We start from the raw sequence: 21,668 nt of genomic DNA, 5'->3' as shown, positions 1-21,668 counted from the left end.
ATTATTCCGAGCTTTGAATTTTCCTGATCCTATCATTCCACCCTAAGATTTGAATGGCAATCTTTAAGACAACTTCCAGAAGAAAACTTCTAAGAACTTTAAAGACACCATGGCCCAGATTTCACAAAGATTTAAAAATCCTAGTTATGAAAAGCCTACAGTTAAAGACAAGGTGTCTCCTCCTTCCAGAGTCCATGAGAACCAGGTGTAAGCAATCTGAATTTCTAATTCTGCTTAGGCAAAAATATACGGATTATAACTAATCCTTTATAAAGTATTTATCTTCACATTAACTATATTACTTTCAAACCAATATCGGTTGAAATTGATGAAAAAAAGGTAAGTTTAGATAAATGCTTTATATTGTTATTTTGCATACTCTTATATTTGAATATGAAAATATATATTTCTAAGAAACATTCCTTTTTAAGATTAAAGAGAGTTTATTAGTTTCTGCTATAAACATTTATAAAAAGTACAATGTAAAAGAAAATTGCAATAAAAGCTATATAATTTGATTGCAAAGCCATGTATGAATTAACGAGTTTAATGTATAAATAGATATGGGTAATATGGTAAGTTGAAATAGGTGGATTTTTGCAGTGAGTGTTGTTTTTAAAAGAAACATGTTCAAATTGTGCAACCAAAAGATATATCCAATAAGCTTTTCATATTGATTAAATTTAAGAAAATCTGCAATTCCCTGGAAGTAAAAGGAAAGAAGAAAAATAGACATTTGGAAATCTGTATTTTTGAAAACTGCTTTCTGTGGGTAAATATAACATATACCTCTCAATATGGTTAAAAAGGTTTTTTTTTAACTATAAAAGTTCATTTTGTTGTGAAAAGTGTGGAAGATATGAATAGTGTATATAAAAAGTAACATAAAAACCACCCTTAATCCCACTGCCGAGAAACAATCATTATTAATATTTTGGTGCTTTTCTTTTCAGTTTTTTTTCCATGTACATAGACACATTAATTATAAAATTATTTAAGCATGAGGAAAATATGTATAAATAGTATAAATAATATAGTATCAATATTAAAATACATAAATACTATAGTTAACTTACCTCTTTCTTTAAGACTTCGAAATAGCTTTGATGATCCTTTCCAAACTGGTGGTGTTTCTGATAGCATTTGATTTAATTCCTATGACATAAGGTATCATAATGCTGATTAACTGGTAAACCATTTACTTATAAAATAGACCAAAAATATTCAAATGCCTATGCAAAAACATTCTCTGCTTAGAAGACGTGAGACATGACTGTATTTATACTATTTTATCTGTGGTTCATTCAACCATAAAACCCAATATTTGCCCACAGTCCAAATGTAAAAATAAGTGATAAAGATGCTACATTAAATTCAATTAGAGCTACCGAAAATTTCAGGTAAACTTAATAACTGGAGAAATACATATATATATGATAATCTAATTAAGATGAAACAGTGAATTTAAGTTCTGGAGCCAGTTAGAAAAGGATGGTTCCATGGAAGCCACAGGAAAAGGTGGACTTCCTAATACAGGTCACACATGATCACTGGGCTTCACATACTGTTTTCTGTAGCCCTCCTGGATTTAGGGGATTTTGTGGTAGATGAAGTAACTGGGCAACAGATTATGCTGGGAAAGAATGAAGAGTATTTTAATAGTGACTCAAAGAATGATGACATCAGATGAAGCGGGATGACAGGGTGTTGAGTTATTGTGTCCACCGCTGCAATTTTTTTTCTACTTTTAACTTAAATATTCAGTAAAGAATACACACTTCAATTGCTGGTTAGCCAGCTTTTTTTCTTTTTTAATCAAGCTGAGGGGGGACTATTTTGGAAAATTTAAACATTTGATTCATTGCTCAGATACTAGAACGATTTTGTATTTATTACACATACTGTGTTAAAAATAAGTGAAAATTATAATTAGGTTAACTGTGAAAAAATTATTAAAGGATTTGGTGAGATAAGTTGAAATAATTTGAAATTAAAAAATTAGTCTGCTAAGTAACATACTGAAAAAACAATAGAAATGACTTTTTTTCCAGATCTGACTCTTGCTACTCAAAATGTGGTTCCCCAATGGCCCGGGCATCATCACCGGGGACCTTGTTAGAAATGCAGAATCTCAGATCCCATCCCTGGCCTCCTGAACCAGAATCAATTTTTAACACGATCTCCAGGTGATTTTTATGCACATTCAAGTTTGAGAAGCACTTTAGACAAATCCTTCCTGATGTAGTTGTACATAAAAAAGCTCTGTGACATTTATAAACCATCTTTTTCATTATAGAGCTGGGTTAGCAGGCAAATAAGGAATCTCTGGGATGCCAAAGGCAGGAGAGGTATTTTTAGGGGATTTATAGACGCCCTGAAGCCTATCTGTGAATCCTTGCTCTCATTTCCTTCCTGGTGTTATTTCTGCACTGCAGGTAATAGATGCCACCTGGTGCTCAGTAGTGTCTGACTAGGGTAGCAATTCACATATGAATAATAATGAGAAGCTAGGATATTTAATGTTTAAACAATAGTAAACTCATAAACATTTTTGTTAGAGCAGGAGATTAAAAAATATTAATATTTTGAGTACATTTTATATATTTTCATTAATATTGTTTCTATTATATAAATACTACCATCTCCATTTTAACTGTTCCCATGTATTCAACTCATTTCTTCTACTTAAACTCAGCTAAAATTTAAGACCAAAAAAATCATAGCTACCTTTTACTGAGTGTCCCCTATATGCTTGGCAATGGGCTGATACATATCTCATTTAATTCTAAAAAATTATCCTCATTATGCATATTTTACTGTGTCTTAAAGAAGATAAGTAACTCACCCGGGATTATACAACTAGTAAATGACTGTCCAGATCCTTACTGACTCTAAGCAGTTTATTTTTGTAATAATTTAGTTCCTTGTCTGGTCTAGATCATCCAGTTGACATACTAATCTTGTTTTGTGTCAACTTCAGGGACTTTTTTTTCTTAATTCAATTTTTATTTTATATTGACATATAGTTGATTTACAATATTATGTTAGTTGCAGGTGTACAGCAAAAGTGAGTCAGTTATACATATACATATATCCATTCTTTTTCAGATTCTTTTCCCATACAGGTTATAACGGAGTATTGAGTAGAGTTCACTGCAGTGGAGGCTAGGGACTTTTTTAAGTTTTATTAAAAACTGTATTTCCACTCAGGCGGGAATCTCTCTCCCCTCTGCCAGTGCCTACCTTAGTCTCTTATAGGTAGTAGTGTTGTATGATAAAGAATTTGATTGGCCTTTGTCCCTGGTTCCTGGGAGGAAGACTATATCCTTGCATAACACCAAAGTTTATGCTGAGGAGATGACTCAAGATGGGGGGCTGACCTTCAAAAATAACCCCATGATTCAAGTGTTGGGGCTTTGAACTAGCCTGACCTCTGGGGAGGGGAGAGGAAAGGGACTGGAGATTGAATTCAACCATGTGGCCAATGATTTGATCAATCACACCCATGCAATGAAACCCCCAATAAAAACTCTGGACACCAAACTCAGTGGAGCTTTCAGGTTGGTGAACACATGGGTGTGCCAGGAGGGTGACATACCCTGATCCTGCAGGGAGAGGGCACAGAAGCTGTGTTTGGAACCCTCCTATAACTTGCTGTATGTGTCTCTCCATTTGGCTGGCTTTGATTTGTTCCCTTATAATGATAAACTATAATTCTACATGTAGAACGTTCCTGAGTTCTATGAGTCAGTCTAACAAATTATCAAACTTGAGTGGAGTTGTGGGAACTCTCTGAATTTGTAGCCAGTTGGTCAGCAGCGTGGGTGGTCCAGGACCCCCTGAGTTGCAGCTGACAGCTGAAATGAGGGCCACCTTTTTGGGAAACGGGTCCTTAAATCTGTGGGGTCTGATGCTAGCTCTGGGTGATAAGTGTCAGAACTGTATTGCAGTATTGCAAGTAGGGACTAAATAAATATTTGCTGGATTGAATTCATTTACCTAGAATTACAGATGCCTTTGAAAGGCTTTATACAATTTTTCTGAGGACAATTTTTATAACTATATACGTAATATATATGTTATAGGAAAATTAGTAAGTGCAGAAAATAAAACCGATTGTAATCCAGGGACGAACTACAATTAAAAATTTTATTTAATCTCCTTTTAATCTAATTCTCTATCTAGGCATATTTATACAGTATTTTTGTCATTCTTGTTGTAAATATTAAATCATTTTCTGCATACTGTTTTGTAAATTAATATGTCATGAGCGTATTTTCCTGCCAAATATTCTTCATTTTCATGGCTACATAGCAATTGTCTATATAAGCAGTTCTGAAATGTAACTCTTTATACTCTTAAAAATTGTTTACCCAAAAGAGATATTGCTTATGTAGGTTATATCTATCAATATTTAATGCATGTGGAAATCGAAATGATACATTTTTAGAACACAAAAACACACAAGCACATATTCTATTAGTTCTCAGAGTGATGATGTCATCACTCATCACGCAGCCTCTGGAAAACTCCACTGTACACTTGTCACAGAATGAGAGTAATAGAACAAGTATCTTCTCAGTATTATTATGAAAATAGTCTTGACTTCATGGACCCCCAAAAAGGTCTTTGCACGTTAAGAAAGACCGGTTTATATTATTTTGCAATTTGCTGTTTTACTCAAACTCATGCTTTTTAGGTCTATTCATGTTGATACACATATCTCTTGTGTATTTATTCATCTTAGCTCTATATTACTGTATTGTCCTTCATATGCCTATTTCACATTCTTTTATTAATTCCTCTATTGACTGGCATTTATATTGTTCCTAATTTTTTTAGGACTCCTGGTATAAGCATACAAGTGTTTCTCTTGTAAACATATCTAGAAGTAGAATTTTTGATATGCATTAGATAGTGCCAAATTTCTCTCAAAAGAGACTATACCAATTTACATTCTCACCTGATTCCTCTTTCTTCTTGTCCTTGAATTACTGGTATTGTTAGATTTCTAGAACCTGACAATCTGATGGGTGTGAACTAGCATCAGATCATTGGTTTAATTTGCATATCCCTGATTACTAGTGAGGTTGAGCTCCTTTACATATATTTATTGGCCCTTCTGGCTATGTCTACCCATTATTTTCTTATTATCTTTTGTATATTGATTTACAGGAGCTCTATATGACTACAAGATACTTAGCCTTTTCTGTTAATAATGGGTTGGCCAAAAAGTTCGTTCTGGTTTTTCATATCTTAAGAAAACCCGAACGAACTTTTTAGCCAACCCAATATGTTGCAAGCATATTCTCGCATCTGTCATACATCTTTTAACATTGTTGACACTGTCTTTTGGTGTGCCAAAATTTTTAATATTTAATTTAGCAAAATTTGCTAATAATCTCCTTTGAGTTCAACTTTATATATCTTATATATATGTACATATCACATTTATATATGTATACATCACATAAATATATATATAAAAAATAGTGTGCGGGACTTCCATGGTGGTCCAGTGGCTAAGGCTCCATGCTCCCAATGCAGGAGCCCCGGGTTTGATCCCTGGACAGGGAACTTGATCCCACATGCCACAACTAAGACCCAGTGCAGCCAAATAAATAAATAAATTTTTAAAAAATAAATAAATAAAATAAAATAGTGTGCATGCATACATATACCAAGAGCTTTAACCTACCTGCTTGGAAAGTGACTTCCATGTTTTAGCAACTATAATAAACATAAAAAATTAGATAATACTTCATGTAATATATATCAAAATTCAGTAACCATCTACAATCATAACTCATAACACTGACTTTTATATCTAAAAGGCAAAGTTTTTTTAATCTCAAGATTTAGACCTATGTATGTCATGCATTATGTATTTGTTTCACGTACTATAAACTACTTAAATAATATCAGTGGAATAGAAAACACATTTTCCATAATCATTATCTTACTTTGGGGATTTCTGGATTTATAAAGTAAGTTAATTACTCCATGTTAAACATCCTATGGGCTTAAAACACAAACAATGATATTCATTAAAAACTGATGTTAGAATATAAAATATTAACATAGAGAAATTATAATTTTAAGGTGTCACTCATGATCTCTGCTGTGTTAGTATCTCTGATTATACTTCAAAGGTCAGGTCTCTCTAGAGTGAAGGGGAAGGATAGGGGCAAAAAGAAAAAAAGATCAAGGAGAGAACAGGTAATGTGATAGACTCTTGGCCCGTTTTCCATTCTTCTCCCCTAAGAATGTCATAGTTGAATAAAATACCTGAGATCACTTTCTTTTTCTGATTTCTCCTCACATCCCTGAAGATCTCAAACACTATAAATCTCATAATATTAAAATAAATACATAGTCAACATTGCTGTTTCCTTGCTCAGATTTGAACACTGTGAATATCTAATGCTTGTCCAAGAATTATCTCCAGGTTTGTATGTGATTAAGTCCTATAACACAGCTGCATTAGGAACTAGTAAATATCAACTATTTCAGCTACATTACAATAATGACAACCAATAATTTTTCTACATGGCAATGTGGCCATTTCTGTATAGTTAACCATAGCTAACGTAAACAATATATCAAATTCAAGATTATAAGATAGGCATGTTTTGCTTAACTTTCTCTTTTTTAAGCGATGTAATAAGTCATTTTAAGATCAAAAGGGAAAAACTATGTTCTAAAATTTGGCAAACTGATTTTTATGAAGATAGTTTTCTTCTCTATGTAGCAACGACATCCTTCCTTTACCCAAGACAGTTTATATGCAAACATGTAATCAAGTTTAAAATCAAGATTAAAATCACAGGTCTATACAGTAGAATTCAGCATTTAACCTTAATTATAATACTTTACACATTCATTTCATAGACATCCTCCTTTACACAATGAACACAACAATGTAAATAATATTTATTATTCTGTTGCTTTTGAAATATAGCAGTAAGAAAAGAAGAAAAATAAATGGTACAAAAGTACATGCACATGCTCTTATGCAATGTTCAGAAGCTATTTATCAAAAGAGGAAGTTAGACACTCTTGAGTTTTGTAGGGTTTATGAGATTTCCAGGGTAAATTATTCACAAAAGACATATTCATTCTGCCGGATATGTCACCATGGTCAGTATTATTGGCTTTTTTTTTTTAATAAAACTAAAGAGCCATTAAGATTGTTCTTCAAAGGATTTTCTGATTTTCTAAATTCCTTATTTCACATGAAGTTACTGCATATATAAATATAAGGTGAAGAGGGACTTCATTCTTTTGGATATATTTTATTTCTTAAGCTATAGGTTGATGTTTTCATTATATTTTTAATATTTTTAGTATGTCTGAAATTTTTTAACTTAAAATTAAATTAAAATTAAATAATACTTGAAGCTATATGAAAATAATTACTTATTTTAGTTCTAGATGAACAGTTTACCTCTTAGGTTCTATTTAAGTGGGTAAAACAAGAAATTTTCTTGATTTCAAACACAAAGTTACAATCAACAATCAGATATATATCTCAATTGACATTTATTTGAACTATAATTATTAAGCAAATGTTTACATAGCATACCATTTTCCTGTTGATATTGCCATAAAATTATATTAAAGATTTTTAAAAATAATGGTTATGAATTCAAGTGATAATGATTATGATGACAATGACAGCTAGCAATGTTTATTAAGTGCTTACTGCATGTCAGGTATTACACTAAACATAACTGATATCATTCAATCCTTAAAAAACCTCATAAGGCTGCTATTTTTACTTTTATAAATGAAGAAACAAAAGATTAAATAACTTACTCAGGTTCTCAAAGCTCATAAATGAATACCAAGGTCTAAACACAAGTCAAATTTCAATATGCTATTTTGATATGTATATGATTTAATATTCAGTCTATGAAGCATATTTTCTTTTTTGAGGTAAATATTTCTTTTTAAAACCCTACAGTTTTAAAAAAGTTTTTACAACTATCTTGATCTTTAGTTACCATTCTTAATTATGTCTTAAAAGTGCTGGTTAGAAATTAACTGATATTAATTTGTGGTTGTTAAATATCCTGTGTTTATACTGGAAACCAGTTTTTCCCCTGCAAGTGATAGTTTTGGAATATCTATCAAAAGAATCACAGCTAAAATTATTTCCAAAAAGCAAAAATCCAACAGTAGGCTTCCAGTGAATACATTATGAAGATAAAAATAAAGAAAATAATGAATTAAAAAATTTCAGATTATGAAATTTTAAACCAGTAAGCATTACTTAAAGGATAACTTCTCAAATATGTTTGACAACAGTTACAGAATTTGATGCAAAAGTACCATTTGATATTGTAAGAGATATATTAATAGTTTTATCAAATCTATACCAAAAATAAATATAAAAATCCACACTGTACAAAAACAATTAAACAAAATGTATGGAACACGTATATACCTACTTATGTATAAGAGTCTTTTCTATGTACAAAGTCCCTACACTCAGGAAACGTACAATATTATAGGAGGACAAAAAATACAGAAACAACCAATTCCAAGGCAGAATATGTTTATCTGGCACATGGTAAGTACTCAATAAATATTTCTTGAAGGAAGTGGGAGGGAGGGGGGAGGGAACGGGAACCAAAAAAGCATAGAGAGATACAATTCTTACCACAGACTTCAAATTCTCCAAAAAAAGAGCCCTACTTAACCTCTAGCCTTTTGTATCGCTACTGTCACCTTTATTCTCATACTATGCCACCTCCCTAGGCAATCTCATCCATACACACTGCATTAATTACCAATCATGTACAGACGAATCCCAAACACATACCTCTTCCCAGCCTTCCCCACGATCTCCAATGGAAATAATCCAAAGCATCAAAAATTAATTCATTAAAAGCTAATGTGTGAAGTAGCCAATTTGTCAAATTACCGAAGATTGAATTTTTTGAACTTTTATACATTTTTCTTTCACCTCAGTTACCTTTTTTGTTGTTGAGAATGTTTAAGATCTGTTCTCTTAGCAAGTTTTAATTATACAATGCTGTACAATATTATCAACTACAGTAACCATGCTTCCATTAGTCCTTGAGGATTTATTTTAAGTTTGGTTTTGCCATAACTCTATCTCTGAAGAAGAGATGGCTATAATTGTTTTAACCTAACTTAAGGCATTCATTTGACAGTTTCAAGCAGATTATCAAACAACTAATTATTTGGTACGATGATTTTCAGTGAATTGAAATCAATGATCAAGAGCTAGATCCTACTGCCTCCTTGATATCTCCTCTTTTACAAATCTGAGGCATTTAACTACATCATGTCCAAAACTGAAGTTGTGATTTTTCCCTTTAACGCCAGTCCCTACTGCCATCCATCCAGTTAAGCCAACCAGAAATCCTTAGTACTCACTACTCCATCATTACCATTGCCACCATTGTTAGAAGCTTCTGATGCTTGGACAAGAGTCTCCTCTCTGATCTGCTCATGGCCACTCTGGACCTCTGTAATCTGTCTCCACCCTGAGATCTTTCAAAACACAATATAATCATAGCAGGCACCTGTTGTAAACAAGACAACAGGCCCAAAATGGAGTTGCCTACGCTAAGCCCCATGTCACCCAACTGAGACTTAATTACAGTGTCAGTTATCTCCCACATGGAATCTTAAACCAGTCATCAGGAATCACCTGATCAGCAGCAGTTAGGTCATCTGTCTGACAGACCCCTACCATCTCCTGAAGGCAAGTGACCTCACAATAACCAACCTGCTTTTTCTGGCCTAATATAACTTACTTGTTCCTGCTTCCTTCTGCCTATAAAAGGCCTTTCATTTTGTACAGCTCCTCAGAGCCCCTTTATATTTGCTAGATTGGATGCTGCTCAATTCATTAATCGTTGAATAAAGCCAATAAGATCTTGAAAATTTACTTAGTTGAATTTGGTTTTTTGGGTTTTTTTTTGCAGTACGCGGGCCTCTCACTGTTGTGGCCTCTCCCGTTGCGGAGCACAGGCTCCGGACGCGCAGGCTCAGCGGCCATGGCTCACGGGCCCAGCCGCTCCGCGGCATGTGGGATCTTCCTGGACCGGGGCACAAACCCGTGGTCCCTGCATCGGCAGGTGGACTCTCAACCACTGCGCCACCAGGGAAGCCCTGAATTTGGTTTTTTAATACACCAAATTCTCCTGCAGCTTAAACCACTACCACAGTTTTCCATTACTTTTAGGATAAAACCAAAAATGTTTAATATCAGCTTACAGACTCTGAATGATTTGGCCCTACCCATATTCCACATACCATATTCCTCCTTGCTCTTTGCACTTATAGCCACCCAGATCTTTTTTCCACTCCTCAAATGTATCACACTCCTTCTTGTCATGGCACCTCAGCACACGCTGTTTCTTCTGCTGAAATTCTCCACTCCCGATTTCCCATTTACCTAGTTAGCTCTTATGATTTCATATTTCATGGTGATATTTATTTCCCCAAGGAAGATTTCTCTGAGCTACCTGACTAGGTCACTTCTCAAAAATACACTCTCATAGAATCAAGAAACATTCTTTCATGGCACTGAGTTATAATTTGTTGTTTATATGTAAATTTTGTTGAGCAGTGTTGGCTTCCTCCACCAGACTGCAAGCACCATGAGAGTGGAGAACATTTACCTTTCGTTCCCCTCACCACTGTATCTCCAGTGCCTAGTGCAGTGCCTGCCATTTGATAGTTGTCCTTGACTACATGTCATTTAATATTCTGTGAGATGAAATGGGAAGGATGCATAAAAGCACTTCTGCTGCCTTCCAAAGTACTATGGTTGTCTTGAGAAAAAATACTCTGTGATTATTTTTTGAGTTGTGAACTGAACTAGTTCCTTTTTTTCATGGAACCCTATTTTTACTTGAAAGAATAACTGACAGACAAATTATGGTTATTTAGACCTGGGTATCTGGCAGACATTTTTGTACAAATGAACAAAGTTGCTTCTTGCTTAAAGAAAACTGACAGTATTTGTTGTTAATGATAACATTTGAGATTTCAAGTAAAAATCAGAATATTGGAAAACTTGTGTACACCACGAATTTGACAGCTTTCCAATAAGTAAAAACTTTTCTGATGAGATTATGACAATATTAGTGAATGTGATTTTTAAAAAATATTGTATAATGAGATATGTCAGCATTTGGAAAATCTGCATAATTTAATAAACCAACATTTTCCAGTTGATGTTACAAGATTATATAAGGGAAAAAGATCCATTCAAAGTGCAATGTAGGCCAATGTATTTTAACAAAACAGATAACAAAAAAGTTTCAAAGTCCACATTGCAGCTAAACTTTAAGAAACTACTATTAGCCAAGTATTGATACAGTACCAAAGAAGAATATCTACAATTATCTAAAAGGCTACTGAAATACTCTTCCCTTTTCCTACTTCTATATTTGTGAGGCAGATTTTGTTCAGATACTTCCTGAAAAACAATACATTGCAACAAATTGAACACAAAAGCAGATATGAGAATCCAGATGGCTTCTGTTAAGTCAGACATTAAAGTAACTCTGCAAGAATGTACATAATGCCCCCAAATTTGAGAACCACTGCTCTAACACATGGAAAGGTGAAAAACGATTAACTTATATTTACACTGCAGGAGCCATGACATATTCAGAAGAGATATGGGAAGAATTTTTGTCCAGGTCTAACTGGAGCCAGCCCTCTGAGTTATTCTGTTTAGACTGGATATACGAACTGACTTGGCAGAGTAAGAACCTATTATAAAGAGTAAGGCAGTGTTTAGTTGGATGTACTGAGAAAGAGGAAACAACAGAAATTTCTGAAAACAGAAAAGATACCAGTAGGAGTTGATAAGAAATATTAGTCTGGTAACATTGTAGAGCACAGTATCTTTTGAAACACCACATTGCTTGCTTAGTTGTTCTGAAAACTTATACTGCTCCACATTTTTACAAACTAGAGACAAGAGAAAAATCTTATAAAATTATTGAGATAACTGAAGAAATATACTTACATTTGGGCTCATCTGTTGTAACAGCCAAAATAAAATCATATGGAGTCATGAATAACTGCCCTTCACATTCTACAGAAGCAAACAAACGAAATCGCCTTTCCCGAGATGTTGCATAGAGATCTAGGTCTTCAATGTCTGTTCTGCCAACAGCAACCTAAAGTAAAGAAAGCAAGTAAGTCTGGACTGTGTGAAGTAACACCTCCTTTTAGATGATAAATGTTTTCAATTATGTTGATAGTGAATTAACAGAACAAATGAAAAAGTGTGAAAATATTGTCTTCTGGAGAACTTAATCATATTATAAATAATTACCCACATGAATAAAATGAACTAATGTTCAAAAGATCCCACAATGAATATCATTAAGGTTCTGAAGACTTAACACTGGCACTTTGAAGGACCTGCGATTTATTTCTTCAGTTTCAGAGAACATTAAATTTCTGACCTAGTAGTTTCTTCAGAAGGAACGCCAACACTTGCTGAATGCCTACTATGTACTCTCTATATAGGCTTATTTATTTAATCTGAACTCTTTTCATTGTAGTCTATTAATTTTCTAAAAGAAGAAAGGTGAAGTGTGATAGGCTGTTCATGGTGACCACTAAGGAAACCACTTAGTGGTAGAGCTTAGATTCGAACTGAAGTTGCTAAGTCTACATCACTACAGTAGAGTTACCACCAATGTTCACTCTGAATTCTACCTAAGGTTAAGATGAGCAGAATCAAGAGTGTGTGTATATGGGGGGAAGGGGATCTCCTTTTGTCTTACTTAAAGATCTTTCCTTGTAGATAAATAATTTCTCACTATTATTTATTTTCTCTCTGAACAACTTTTTTAATAAAATGATTTTTTCCTGATTCCAAAAGCGATGCATAGTTACTATATATAATTTAGAAGATAGAATTTAAAATTTTATAGACATAACTGTTTTTGTTTTCTTTTTTGGTAAAAAATGGGGGTTATACTATGCTGTTCAGTAATCTGATCCTTTTTACTTATTAACACATTTTTGACCAGAGACATATTATGGCTACAAAATCCTCCAGTCAATAATGTGTTAATATATCATGTGTCATTTTTCCATGTCACTAGTCTAGTAGACCATTTTTAGTAACTATATAATATTTAATAGTAAATGTTTGTAGCTTAACACAATTAATGAATTCTAACTGGTTGACTATTTAGTTAATTCATAGTACTTTACTATTATAAAACAATGTTATAACGACCAGCCTTGAAAATATTTAAATATATCTACAAATAGTTCCTTGGGGTAAACTCCTAGGAGTAAACTTGATTGGTCAAACAAAATCATTTCATACATATTATCAAAATGCCTCCAGGGAGTTTATAGCAAAAGTTACAACTGTTACTATTTTGAAAGAACTTATGATTATCTACCTAGAAAATCCAAGAAAAAAGTTATTAAGATTAATGAAGGAATTTAGCAATTTCCTACCTGTGCCTGAGACCTTCTCCCGATCCTTTAGTAGCTCCCCTGGAACTACAGCACGTGCTAAGCTCCCCACTCCAGTGCTTGGTATTAAGCTGCTATTTACCAGGTCTCCCTGATGCCTCATTCTAGACTCTCTCTGCTATAGAGATCCACTAGTTATCAATAAATTCAGTGGTTGCCTACTGCTAGAACTTCATGAAACCAACTAAGCTAATCCTAACCAAAGTCTAGCCATAGCCTGTTGATAAAAACAAGAATGAGTCAAACTTCACTCTATGCCTGGAATGAGCTCCGGGAACTGTACTGGTCTCTGAGCAATGGCCAGCTCCAGGAATATTTTAGACCAACTTCCATTTCCTGTTCAGCTTTTCAGTTTCTCTGGAGGTGAGCCCTTACCTTTGCAGCTATTGCCAAGGAGATGAATCTTTGCTCCATATCAAATGGTCAGTGGGATTCTTTTAGTCAGACTCTTAGGAAAGCGAACTGCAAGAAAACTTCTGCTGCCACACCCTCTCTACTATATGAGATGCTACTCCAAATCAATCCTACTTAATCACATCCCTTGTATTAACGTATCTTAGACTTTGACAATACACCTTCCCTGAGAGTTAACCCTGTACCTTGGATAAATCCTAGCTATTTCCATTATATATCCTACTATTCTGTCGCTTGTACTCTTTCCTCCCCATTCATACTGTGTTGCAGTTACCTGTCTACATATGATTAACATAGTGCATGGCATATCTAAGGGGCTTGGTAAATGTTTATTGCGTGAATGAATGAATGCTTATGGATGAAAAGATAATTGGGAACGGGATAATAAATAGCCAAAGGGATACTGAGTGTGGTTCAGATGGCAGTGAAGGACAACCAGAAGACAGGCTTCTGATTCCAAGCTGGGAATCTAGACTGAGATAATAAAAGAGAACCTAAAGCTTTAGTGAGAAAGGTACCACATTAAAACTTAGGTGTATCCATCTTTTCAAAGTTGTTCAAACATACCATCTTCATAACTAATGCTGGTAATTGTTTAAGATACCTATTGCAATAAGAAGCCTTATGGGATTTATTTTTGACTGTTTTTTATTTTAATAGAGTAAAAATTCCAGTAACATGAATCTCTTCTTAAGTGCAGATTCAGGCAAAAGTATTAATAACTTCTGGTTTAAGTCTTGAAATTTGGAGCACTCAATTCTCAGGCACTCCTGCCAAGTGACTGCAACATATAAAAATTGGGTAATTCAAGTTTTTCTTTTTTTTCATATTTAGATTTTAAAACAGGGTTCCACGTACTTAACTTTTTAAAGTAATTACTGATACTAGGTATATATTACTTCTGTTGCCTTCTTTCAGTTATACATTACCAATTTTCTCCTACAATAAAGATTAATTTTTGCTTCTATGATATCTTTCCAAAAAGGACAGTAAAATTCACAAATTCTAGCTTCTGACTACAGGAATAACAACAACAATAACAAAAATGGACAGTATAGGGCTTCCCTGCTGGCGCAGTGGTTGAGGGTCCGCCTGCCGATGCAGAGGACACGGGTTCGTGCCCCGGTCCGGGAGGATCCTGCGTATCGCGGAACGGCTGGGCCTGTGAGCCATGGCCGCTGAGCCTGCGCGTCCGGGGCCTGTGCTCCGCAACGGGAGAGGCCACAACAGTGAGGCCCGCGTACAGAAAAAAAAAAAAAAAAAGGACAGTATAACTGATGAGAATTTTATCAGTATATGAATTAGGGAAGGCCAGAAAGAGAAGAGTATAGGTTTTCACATTTAACTGAACACTGGGAGTTACAACATAGAGGAAGGTGCTTGGTTATCATTAGAGAAAAAACAAACATAAATATAATTTGAAAGAGATTCAAATTTGGTAGATTACACTTTTTGCTACGTGGAGGACTGACTGCAAGAGAGGGCAGCAGTGGAGGGGCAAGAAGCCAGCACAGGAAAGGTGCAGAAGATGTAGCATACGATTTATTTGGCAAAATCCTGAACCAAGTACAAGACCCAGGCTGGGGACCTTAGCCAAGAATATAAGTGATACACAGGGGTTCAAGCAGCAGGCAAATTCGCTGAAGTCCACTATTCAAAATTAGAATTTTAAATTTTAATTTCTAAGAACTTCATTTCTTTCATTAATAAAGAACAATTCATTGTGAAAATAAAGTATCATCAAACTTCAAATAATGAAACTACAGCATGTGTGATTTTCACAAATATTATATTTTTTTTAATTTTTAAATTTTATTTTATTTACTTTTTTATACAGCAGGTTCTTCTAAGTCATCAATTTTATACACATCAGTGTATACATGTCAATCCCAATCTCCCAATTCATCACACCATTACCACCACCCACCCCCGCGGCTTTCCCCCCTGGTGTCCATACGTTTGTTCTCTACATCTGTGTCTCAATTTCTGCCCTGCAAACCGGTTCATCTGTACCATTTTTCTAGGTTCCACATATATGCGTTAATACACGATATTTGTTTTTCTTTTTCTGACTTACTTCACTATATATGACAGTCTCTAGATCCACCCACGTCTCATCAAATGACCCAATTTTGTTCCTTTTTATGGCTGAGTAATATTCCATTTTATACATGTAACACATCTTCTTTATCCATTCATCTGTCGATGGGCATTTAGGTTGCTTCCATGACCTGGCTATTGTAAATAATGCTGCAATGAACATTGGAGTGCATGTGTCTTTTTGAATTATGGTTTTCTCTGGATATATGCCCAGTAGTGGGATTGCTGGATCATATGGTAATTCTATTTTTAGTTTTTTAAGGAACCTCCATACTGTTCTCCATAGTGGCTGTATCAATTTACATTCCCACCAACAGTGCAAGAGGGTTCCCTTTTCTCCACACCCTCTCCAGCATTTGTTGTTTGTAAATTTTCTGATGATGCCCATTCTAACTGATGTGAGGTGATACCTCATTGTAGTTTTGATTTACATTTCTCTAATAATTAGTGATGCTGAACAGCTTCTCATGTGCTTCCTGGACATCTGTATGTCTTCTTTGGAGAAATGTCTATTTAGGTCTTCTGCCCATATTTGGATTGGGTTGTTTTTTTCATATTGAGCTGCATGAGCTGTTTATATATTTTGGAGATTAATCCTTTGTCCGTTGATTCGTTTGCAAATATTTTCTCCCACTCTGAGGGCTGTCTATTCATCTTGTTTACAATTTCCTCTCCTCTGCAAAAGCTTTTAAGTTTCATTAGGTCCAATTTGTTTATTTTTGTTTTTATTTCCATTACTCTAGGAGGTGGATCAAAAAAGATCTTGCTATGATTTATGTCAAAGAGTGTTCTTCCTATGTTTTTCTCTAAGAGTTTTATAGTGCCCGGTCTTACATGTAGGTCTGTAATCCATTTTGAGTTTATTTTTGTGTATGGTGTTAGGGAGTATTCTACATTCATTCTTTTATATGTAGTTGTCCAGTTTTCCAGCACCACATACTGAAGAGACTGTCGTTTCTCCATTGTATATCCTTGCCTCCTTTGTCATAGATTAGTTGACCATAGGCACGTGGGTTTATCTCTGGGCTTTGTCTTGTTCCATTGATCTATGTTTCTGTTCTTGTGCCAGTACCAGATTGTCTTGATTACTGTACCTTTGTAGTATAGTCTGAAGTCAGGGAGTCTGATTCCTCCAGCTCTGCTTTTTTTCCCTGAAGACTCCTTTGACTATCCGAGGTCTTTTGTGTCTCCATACAAATTTTAAGATTTTTTTGTTCTATTTCTGTAATTTGCAATTTGATAGGGATTGCATTGAATCTGTAGATTGCTTTGGGTAGTATAGTCATTTTCACAATATTGATTCTTCGAATCCAAGAACATGGTATATCTCCCCATCTGTTGGTACCATCTTTAATTTCTTTCACCAGTTCTTATAGTTTTCTGCATACAGGTCTTTTGTCTCCCTAGGTAGGTTTAATCCTAGGTATTTTATTCTTTTCATGGCAATGGTAAATGGGACTGTTTCCTTAATTTCTCTTTCATATTTTTCATCATTGGTGTATAGGAATGCAAGAGATTTCAGTGCATTAATTTTGTATCCTGCAACTTTACCAAATGCATTGATTAGCTCTAGTAGTTTTCTGGTGACATCTTTAGGATTCTCTATGTATATGTCATGTCATATGCAAACAGTAACAGTTTTACTTCTTCTCTTCCAATTTGTATTCCTTTTATTTCTTTTTCATCTCTGATTGCCATTGCTAGGACTTCCAAAACTATGTTGAATAACAGTGGTGAGAGTGGACATCCTTGTCTTGTTCCTGATCTTAGAGGAAATGCTTTCAGTTTTTCACCATTGGGAATGATGTTTGCTGTGGGTTTGTCATATATGGCCTTTATTATGTTGAGGTAGGTTCCCTCTATGCCCACTTTCTGGAGAGTTCTTATCATAAATGGGTGTTAAATTTTGTCAAAAGCTTTTTCGGCATCTATTAAGATGATCATATGGTTTTTCTTCTTCAATTTGTTAATATGGTGTATCCCATTAATTGAGTTGTGCATATTGAAGAATCCTTGTATTCCTGGGATAAATCCCACTTTATCATGGTATGATCCTTTTAATGTGTTGTTGGACTCTGTTTCCTAGAATTCTGTTGAGGATTTTTGCATCTATATTCATCAGTGATATTGGTCTGTAATTTTCTTTTTTTGTAGTATCTTTGTCTGGTTTTGGTATCAGGGTGATGGTGGCCTCATAGAATGAGTTTGGGAGTGTCCCTTCCTCTGCAATTTTTTGGAAGAGTTTAAGAAGGATGGGTGTTAGCTATTCTCTAAATGTTTGATAGAATTCACCTGTGAAGCCATCTGGTCCTGGACATTTGTTTGTTGGAAGATTTCTAATCACAGTTTCAATTTTATTACTTGTGATTGGTCTGTTCATATTTTCTATTTCTTCCTGGTTCAGTCTTGGAAGGTTATACCTTTCTAAGAATTTGTCCATTTCTTCCAGGTTGTCTATTTTATTGGCATAGAGTTGCTTGTAGTAGTCTCTTAGGATGCTTTGTATTTCTGCGGTGTCTGTTGTAACTTCTTTTTCATTTCTAATTTTATTGATTTGAGTCCTCTCCCTCTTTTTCTTGATGAGTGGCTAATGGTTTATCAATTTTTTTATCTTCTCTAAGAACCAGCTTTTAGTTTTATTGATCTTTGCTATTGTTTTCTTTGTTTGTATTTCATTTATTTCTGCTCTGATCTTTATGATTTCTCTCCTTCTGATAACTTTGGGTTTTGTTTCTTCTTGTTTCTCTAGTTCCTTTAGGTGTAAGGTTAGATTGTTTGAGATTTTTCTTGTTTCTTGAGGTAGGCTTGTATAGCTATAAACTTCCCTCTTAGAACTGCTTTTGCTGCATCCCATACATTTTGGATCGTCGTGTTTTCATTGTCATTTGTCTCTAGGTATTTTTTGATTTCCTCTTAGATTTCTTCAGTGATCTCTTGGTTATTTAGTAACGTATTGTTTAGCCTCCATGTGTTTGTGTTTATTACATTATTTTCCTTGTAATTCATTTCTAATCTCATAGCGTTGTGGTCAGAAAATATGCTTGATATGATTTCAATTTTCTTAAATTTACTGAGGCTTGATTTGTGACTCAAGATGTGATCTATCCTGGAGAATGTTCCATGCTCACTTGAGAATAAAGTGTAATCTGCTATTTTGGGGTGGAATGTCCTATATATATCAATTAAATCTATCTGGTCTATTGTGTTACTTAAAGCTTCTGTTTCCTTATTTATTTTCATTTTGGATGATCTGTCCATTGGTGTAAGTGAGGTGTTAAAGTCCCCCACTATTATTGTGTTACTGTCGATGTCCTCTTTTATAGCTGTTAGCAGTTGCCTTATGTATTGAGGTGCTCCTATGCTGGGTGCACACATAATTGTTATATCTTCTTATCATTATGTAGTGTCCTTCCTTGTCTCTTGTAACATTATTTTAAAGTCTATTTTATCTGATATGAGTATTGCTACTCCAGATTTCTTTTGATTTCTATTTGCATGGAATATCTTTTTCCCCTCATTTTCAGTCTGTATGTATCCCTATATCTGAAGTGGGTCTCTTGTAGACAGCATATATATGGGTCTTGTTTTTGTATCCATTCTGCAAGCCTGTGTCTTTTGGCTGGAGCATTTAATCCATTCACGTTTAAGGTAACTATCAATATGCATATTCCTATGACCATTTTCTGAATTGTTTTGGGTTTGTTTTTGTAGGTCCTTTTCTTCTCTTGTGTTTCCCACTTAAAGAAGTTCCTTTAGCATTTGTTGTAGAGCTGGTTTGGTGGTACTGAATTCTCTTCACTTTTGCTTTTCTATAAAGCTTTTGATTTCTCCATCGAATCTGAATCAGATCCTTGCCGGGTAAGTACTCTTGGTTGTAGGTTCCTCCCTTTCATCACTTTAAGTATATCATGCCACTCCCTTCTGGCTTGTAGAGTTTCTGCTGAGAAATCAGCTGTTAACCTTATGGGAGTTCCCTTGTATGTTATTTGTCATTTTCCCTTGCTGCATTCAACAATTTTTCTTTGTCTTTAATTTTTGCCAAGTTGATTACCATGTGTCTCGGCATGTTTCTCCTTGGGTTTATCCTGTATGGGACTCTCTGTGCTTCCTGGACTTGGGTGGCTATTTCATTTTCCACGTTAGGGAAGTTTTTGACTATAATCTCTTCCAATATTTTCTCAGGTCCTTTCTCTGTCTCTTCTCCTTCTGGGACTCCTATAATGCAAATGTTGTTGCATTTAATTTTGCCCCAGAGGTCTCTTAGGCTGTCTTCATTTCTTTTCGTTCTTTTTTCTTTATTCGGTTCCGCAGCAGTGAATTCCACCATTCTGTCTTCCAGGTCACTTACCCGTTCTTCTGTCTCAGTTATTCTGCTATTGATTCCTTCTAGTGGAGTTTTCATTTCAGTTATTGTATTGTTCATCTCTGTTTGTTTGTTCTTTAATTCTTCTAGGTCTTTGTTAAACATTTCTTGCATCTTCTTGATCTTTGCCTCCATTCTATTTCCCAGGTCCTGGATCACCTTCACTATCATTATTATGAATTCTTTTTCTGGAAGGTTGCCTATCTCCACTTCATTTTGTTGTTTTTCTGGGGTTTTATCTTGTTCCTTCATCTGGTACATAGCCCTCTGCCTTTTCATCTTGTCTGTCTTTCTGTGAATGTGTTTTTTGTTCCACGGGCTGCAGGACTGTAGTTCTTCTTGCTTCTGCTGTCTGCCCTCTCCAAATATTACTATTAAATATAATACAATTATGATTTCTTGGCTTCTAGTGGGCATATTCTAATTAGATATGTTAAAATTTTTTATAGAACCATTTTTCACAGAACAGGAAAAATACAGACATTGTAAGTTTAAGTTAAGGTATCAGTGCAATATTTTTAGATGTGGCATATTTTTTTGGGAAAATGGAATTTTTTATATCAAAAAGATGTCGCACAACTGCTACTGACAACTACCCGGAATGGATCCTAGAGTTGGCACATAAATTATCTTATTTGTAAGCTTAAGGTAACACAACAGAAAAATGAAATCATAGAAATCTAGAGGTAGAAGAGACTTTAAATTTGCTTTTCATTTTACTGCTTCCAGGAAATTGCAAAGGAAGGAACACTTCTGAACAGATTTTATGAGGGCAGCATCACCCTGATACCAAAACCAGACAAAGATATCACAGAGAAGAAAACTGCAGGCCAATATCATTGATGAACATAGATGCAAAAATCCTCAACAAAATACTAGCAAACTGAATCTAACAATCCATTAAAAGGATCACACATCATGATCAAGTGGGATTTATTCCAGGGATGCAAGGATTTTTCCATACTCACAAATCAATCAATGTGATACACCATATTAACAAATTGAAGAGTAAAAACCATATAATCATCTCAATAGATGCAGAAAAAGCTTCTGATAAAATTCAACATCCATTTATGATAAAAACTCTCCAGGGGCTTCCCTGGTGGCGCAGTGGTTGAGGGTCCGCCTGCCGATGCAGGGGACACGGGTTCGTGCCCTGGTCCGGGAGGATCCCACATGCTGCAGAGCGGCTAGGCCCGTGAGCCATGGCCGCTGAGCCTGCGCATCTGGAGCCTGTGCTCCTCAACGGGAGAAGCCACAACAGTGAGAGGCCCACGTACCAAAAAAAAAA

The 21,668-nt window shown here is 34.9% G+C and overlaps 1 protein-coding gene across 7 annotated transcripts in view; it reads right to left on the bottom strand.

Moving 5' to 3' along the window:
- MICU3 (mitochondrial calcium uptake family member 3) overlaps positions 1 to 21,668 on the bottom strand; it is an 87,552-nt gene that overhangs the window by 45,602 nt on the left and 20,282 nt on the right. For 6 of the 7 annotated variants that reach the window (XR_013825442.1, XM_079908984.1, XM_079908983.1 and 3 more), the window contains exons 2-4: positions 12,023 to 12,176; positions 5,699 to 5,730; positions 1,077 to 1,155 (exon numbers count right to left, since the gene is read on the bottom strand). Coding sequence is in view for 6 of the 7 variants with exons in the window: in XM_079908984.1 (XP_079765110.1) it covers positions 1,077 to 1,155; positions 5,699 to 5,730; positions 12,023 to 12,176 (265 nt within the window). In the remaining variant the exon portion in view is untranslated. Of the gene's footprint in view, positions 1 to 1,076; positions 1,156 to 5,698; positions 5,731 to 12,022; positions 12,177 to 21,668 lie in introns of those variants that run through there. The other variant, XM_079908986.1, reaches the window with a different exon arrangement.

This window comes from Stenella coeruleoalba, assembly GCF_951394435.1.
Source record: "Stenella coeruleoalba genome assembly, chromosome: 21".
Taxonomy (NCBI): Eukaryota; Metazoa; Chordata; class Mammalia; order Artiodactyla; family Delphinidae; genus Stenella; species Stenella coeruleoalba.
The sequence above is the reverse complement of the archived record's forward strand: the minus strand, read 5'-3'. Positions and strand labels throughout refer to the sequence as shown.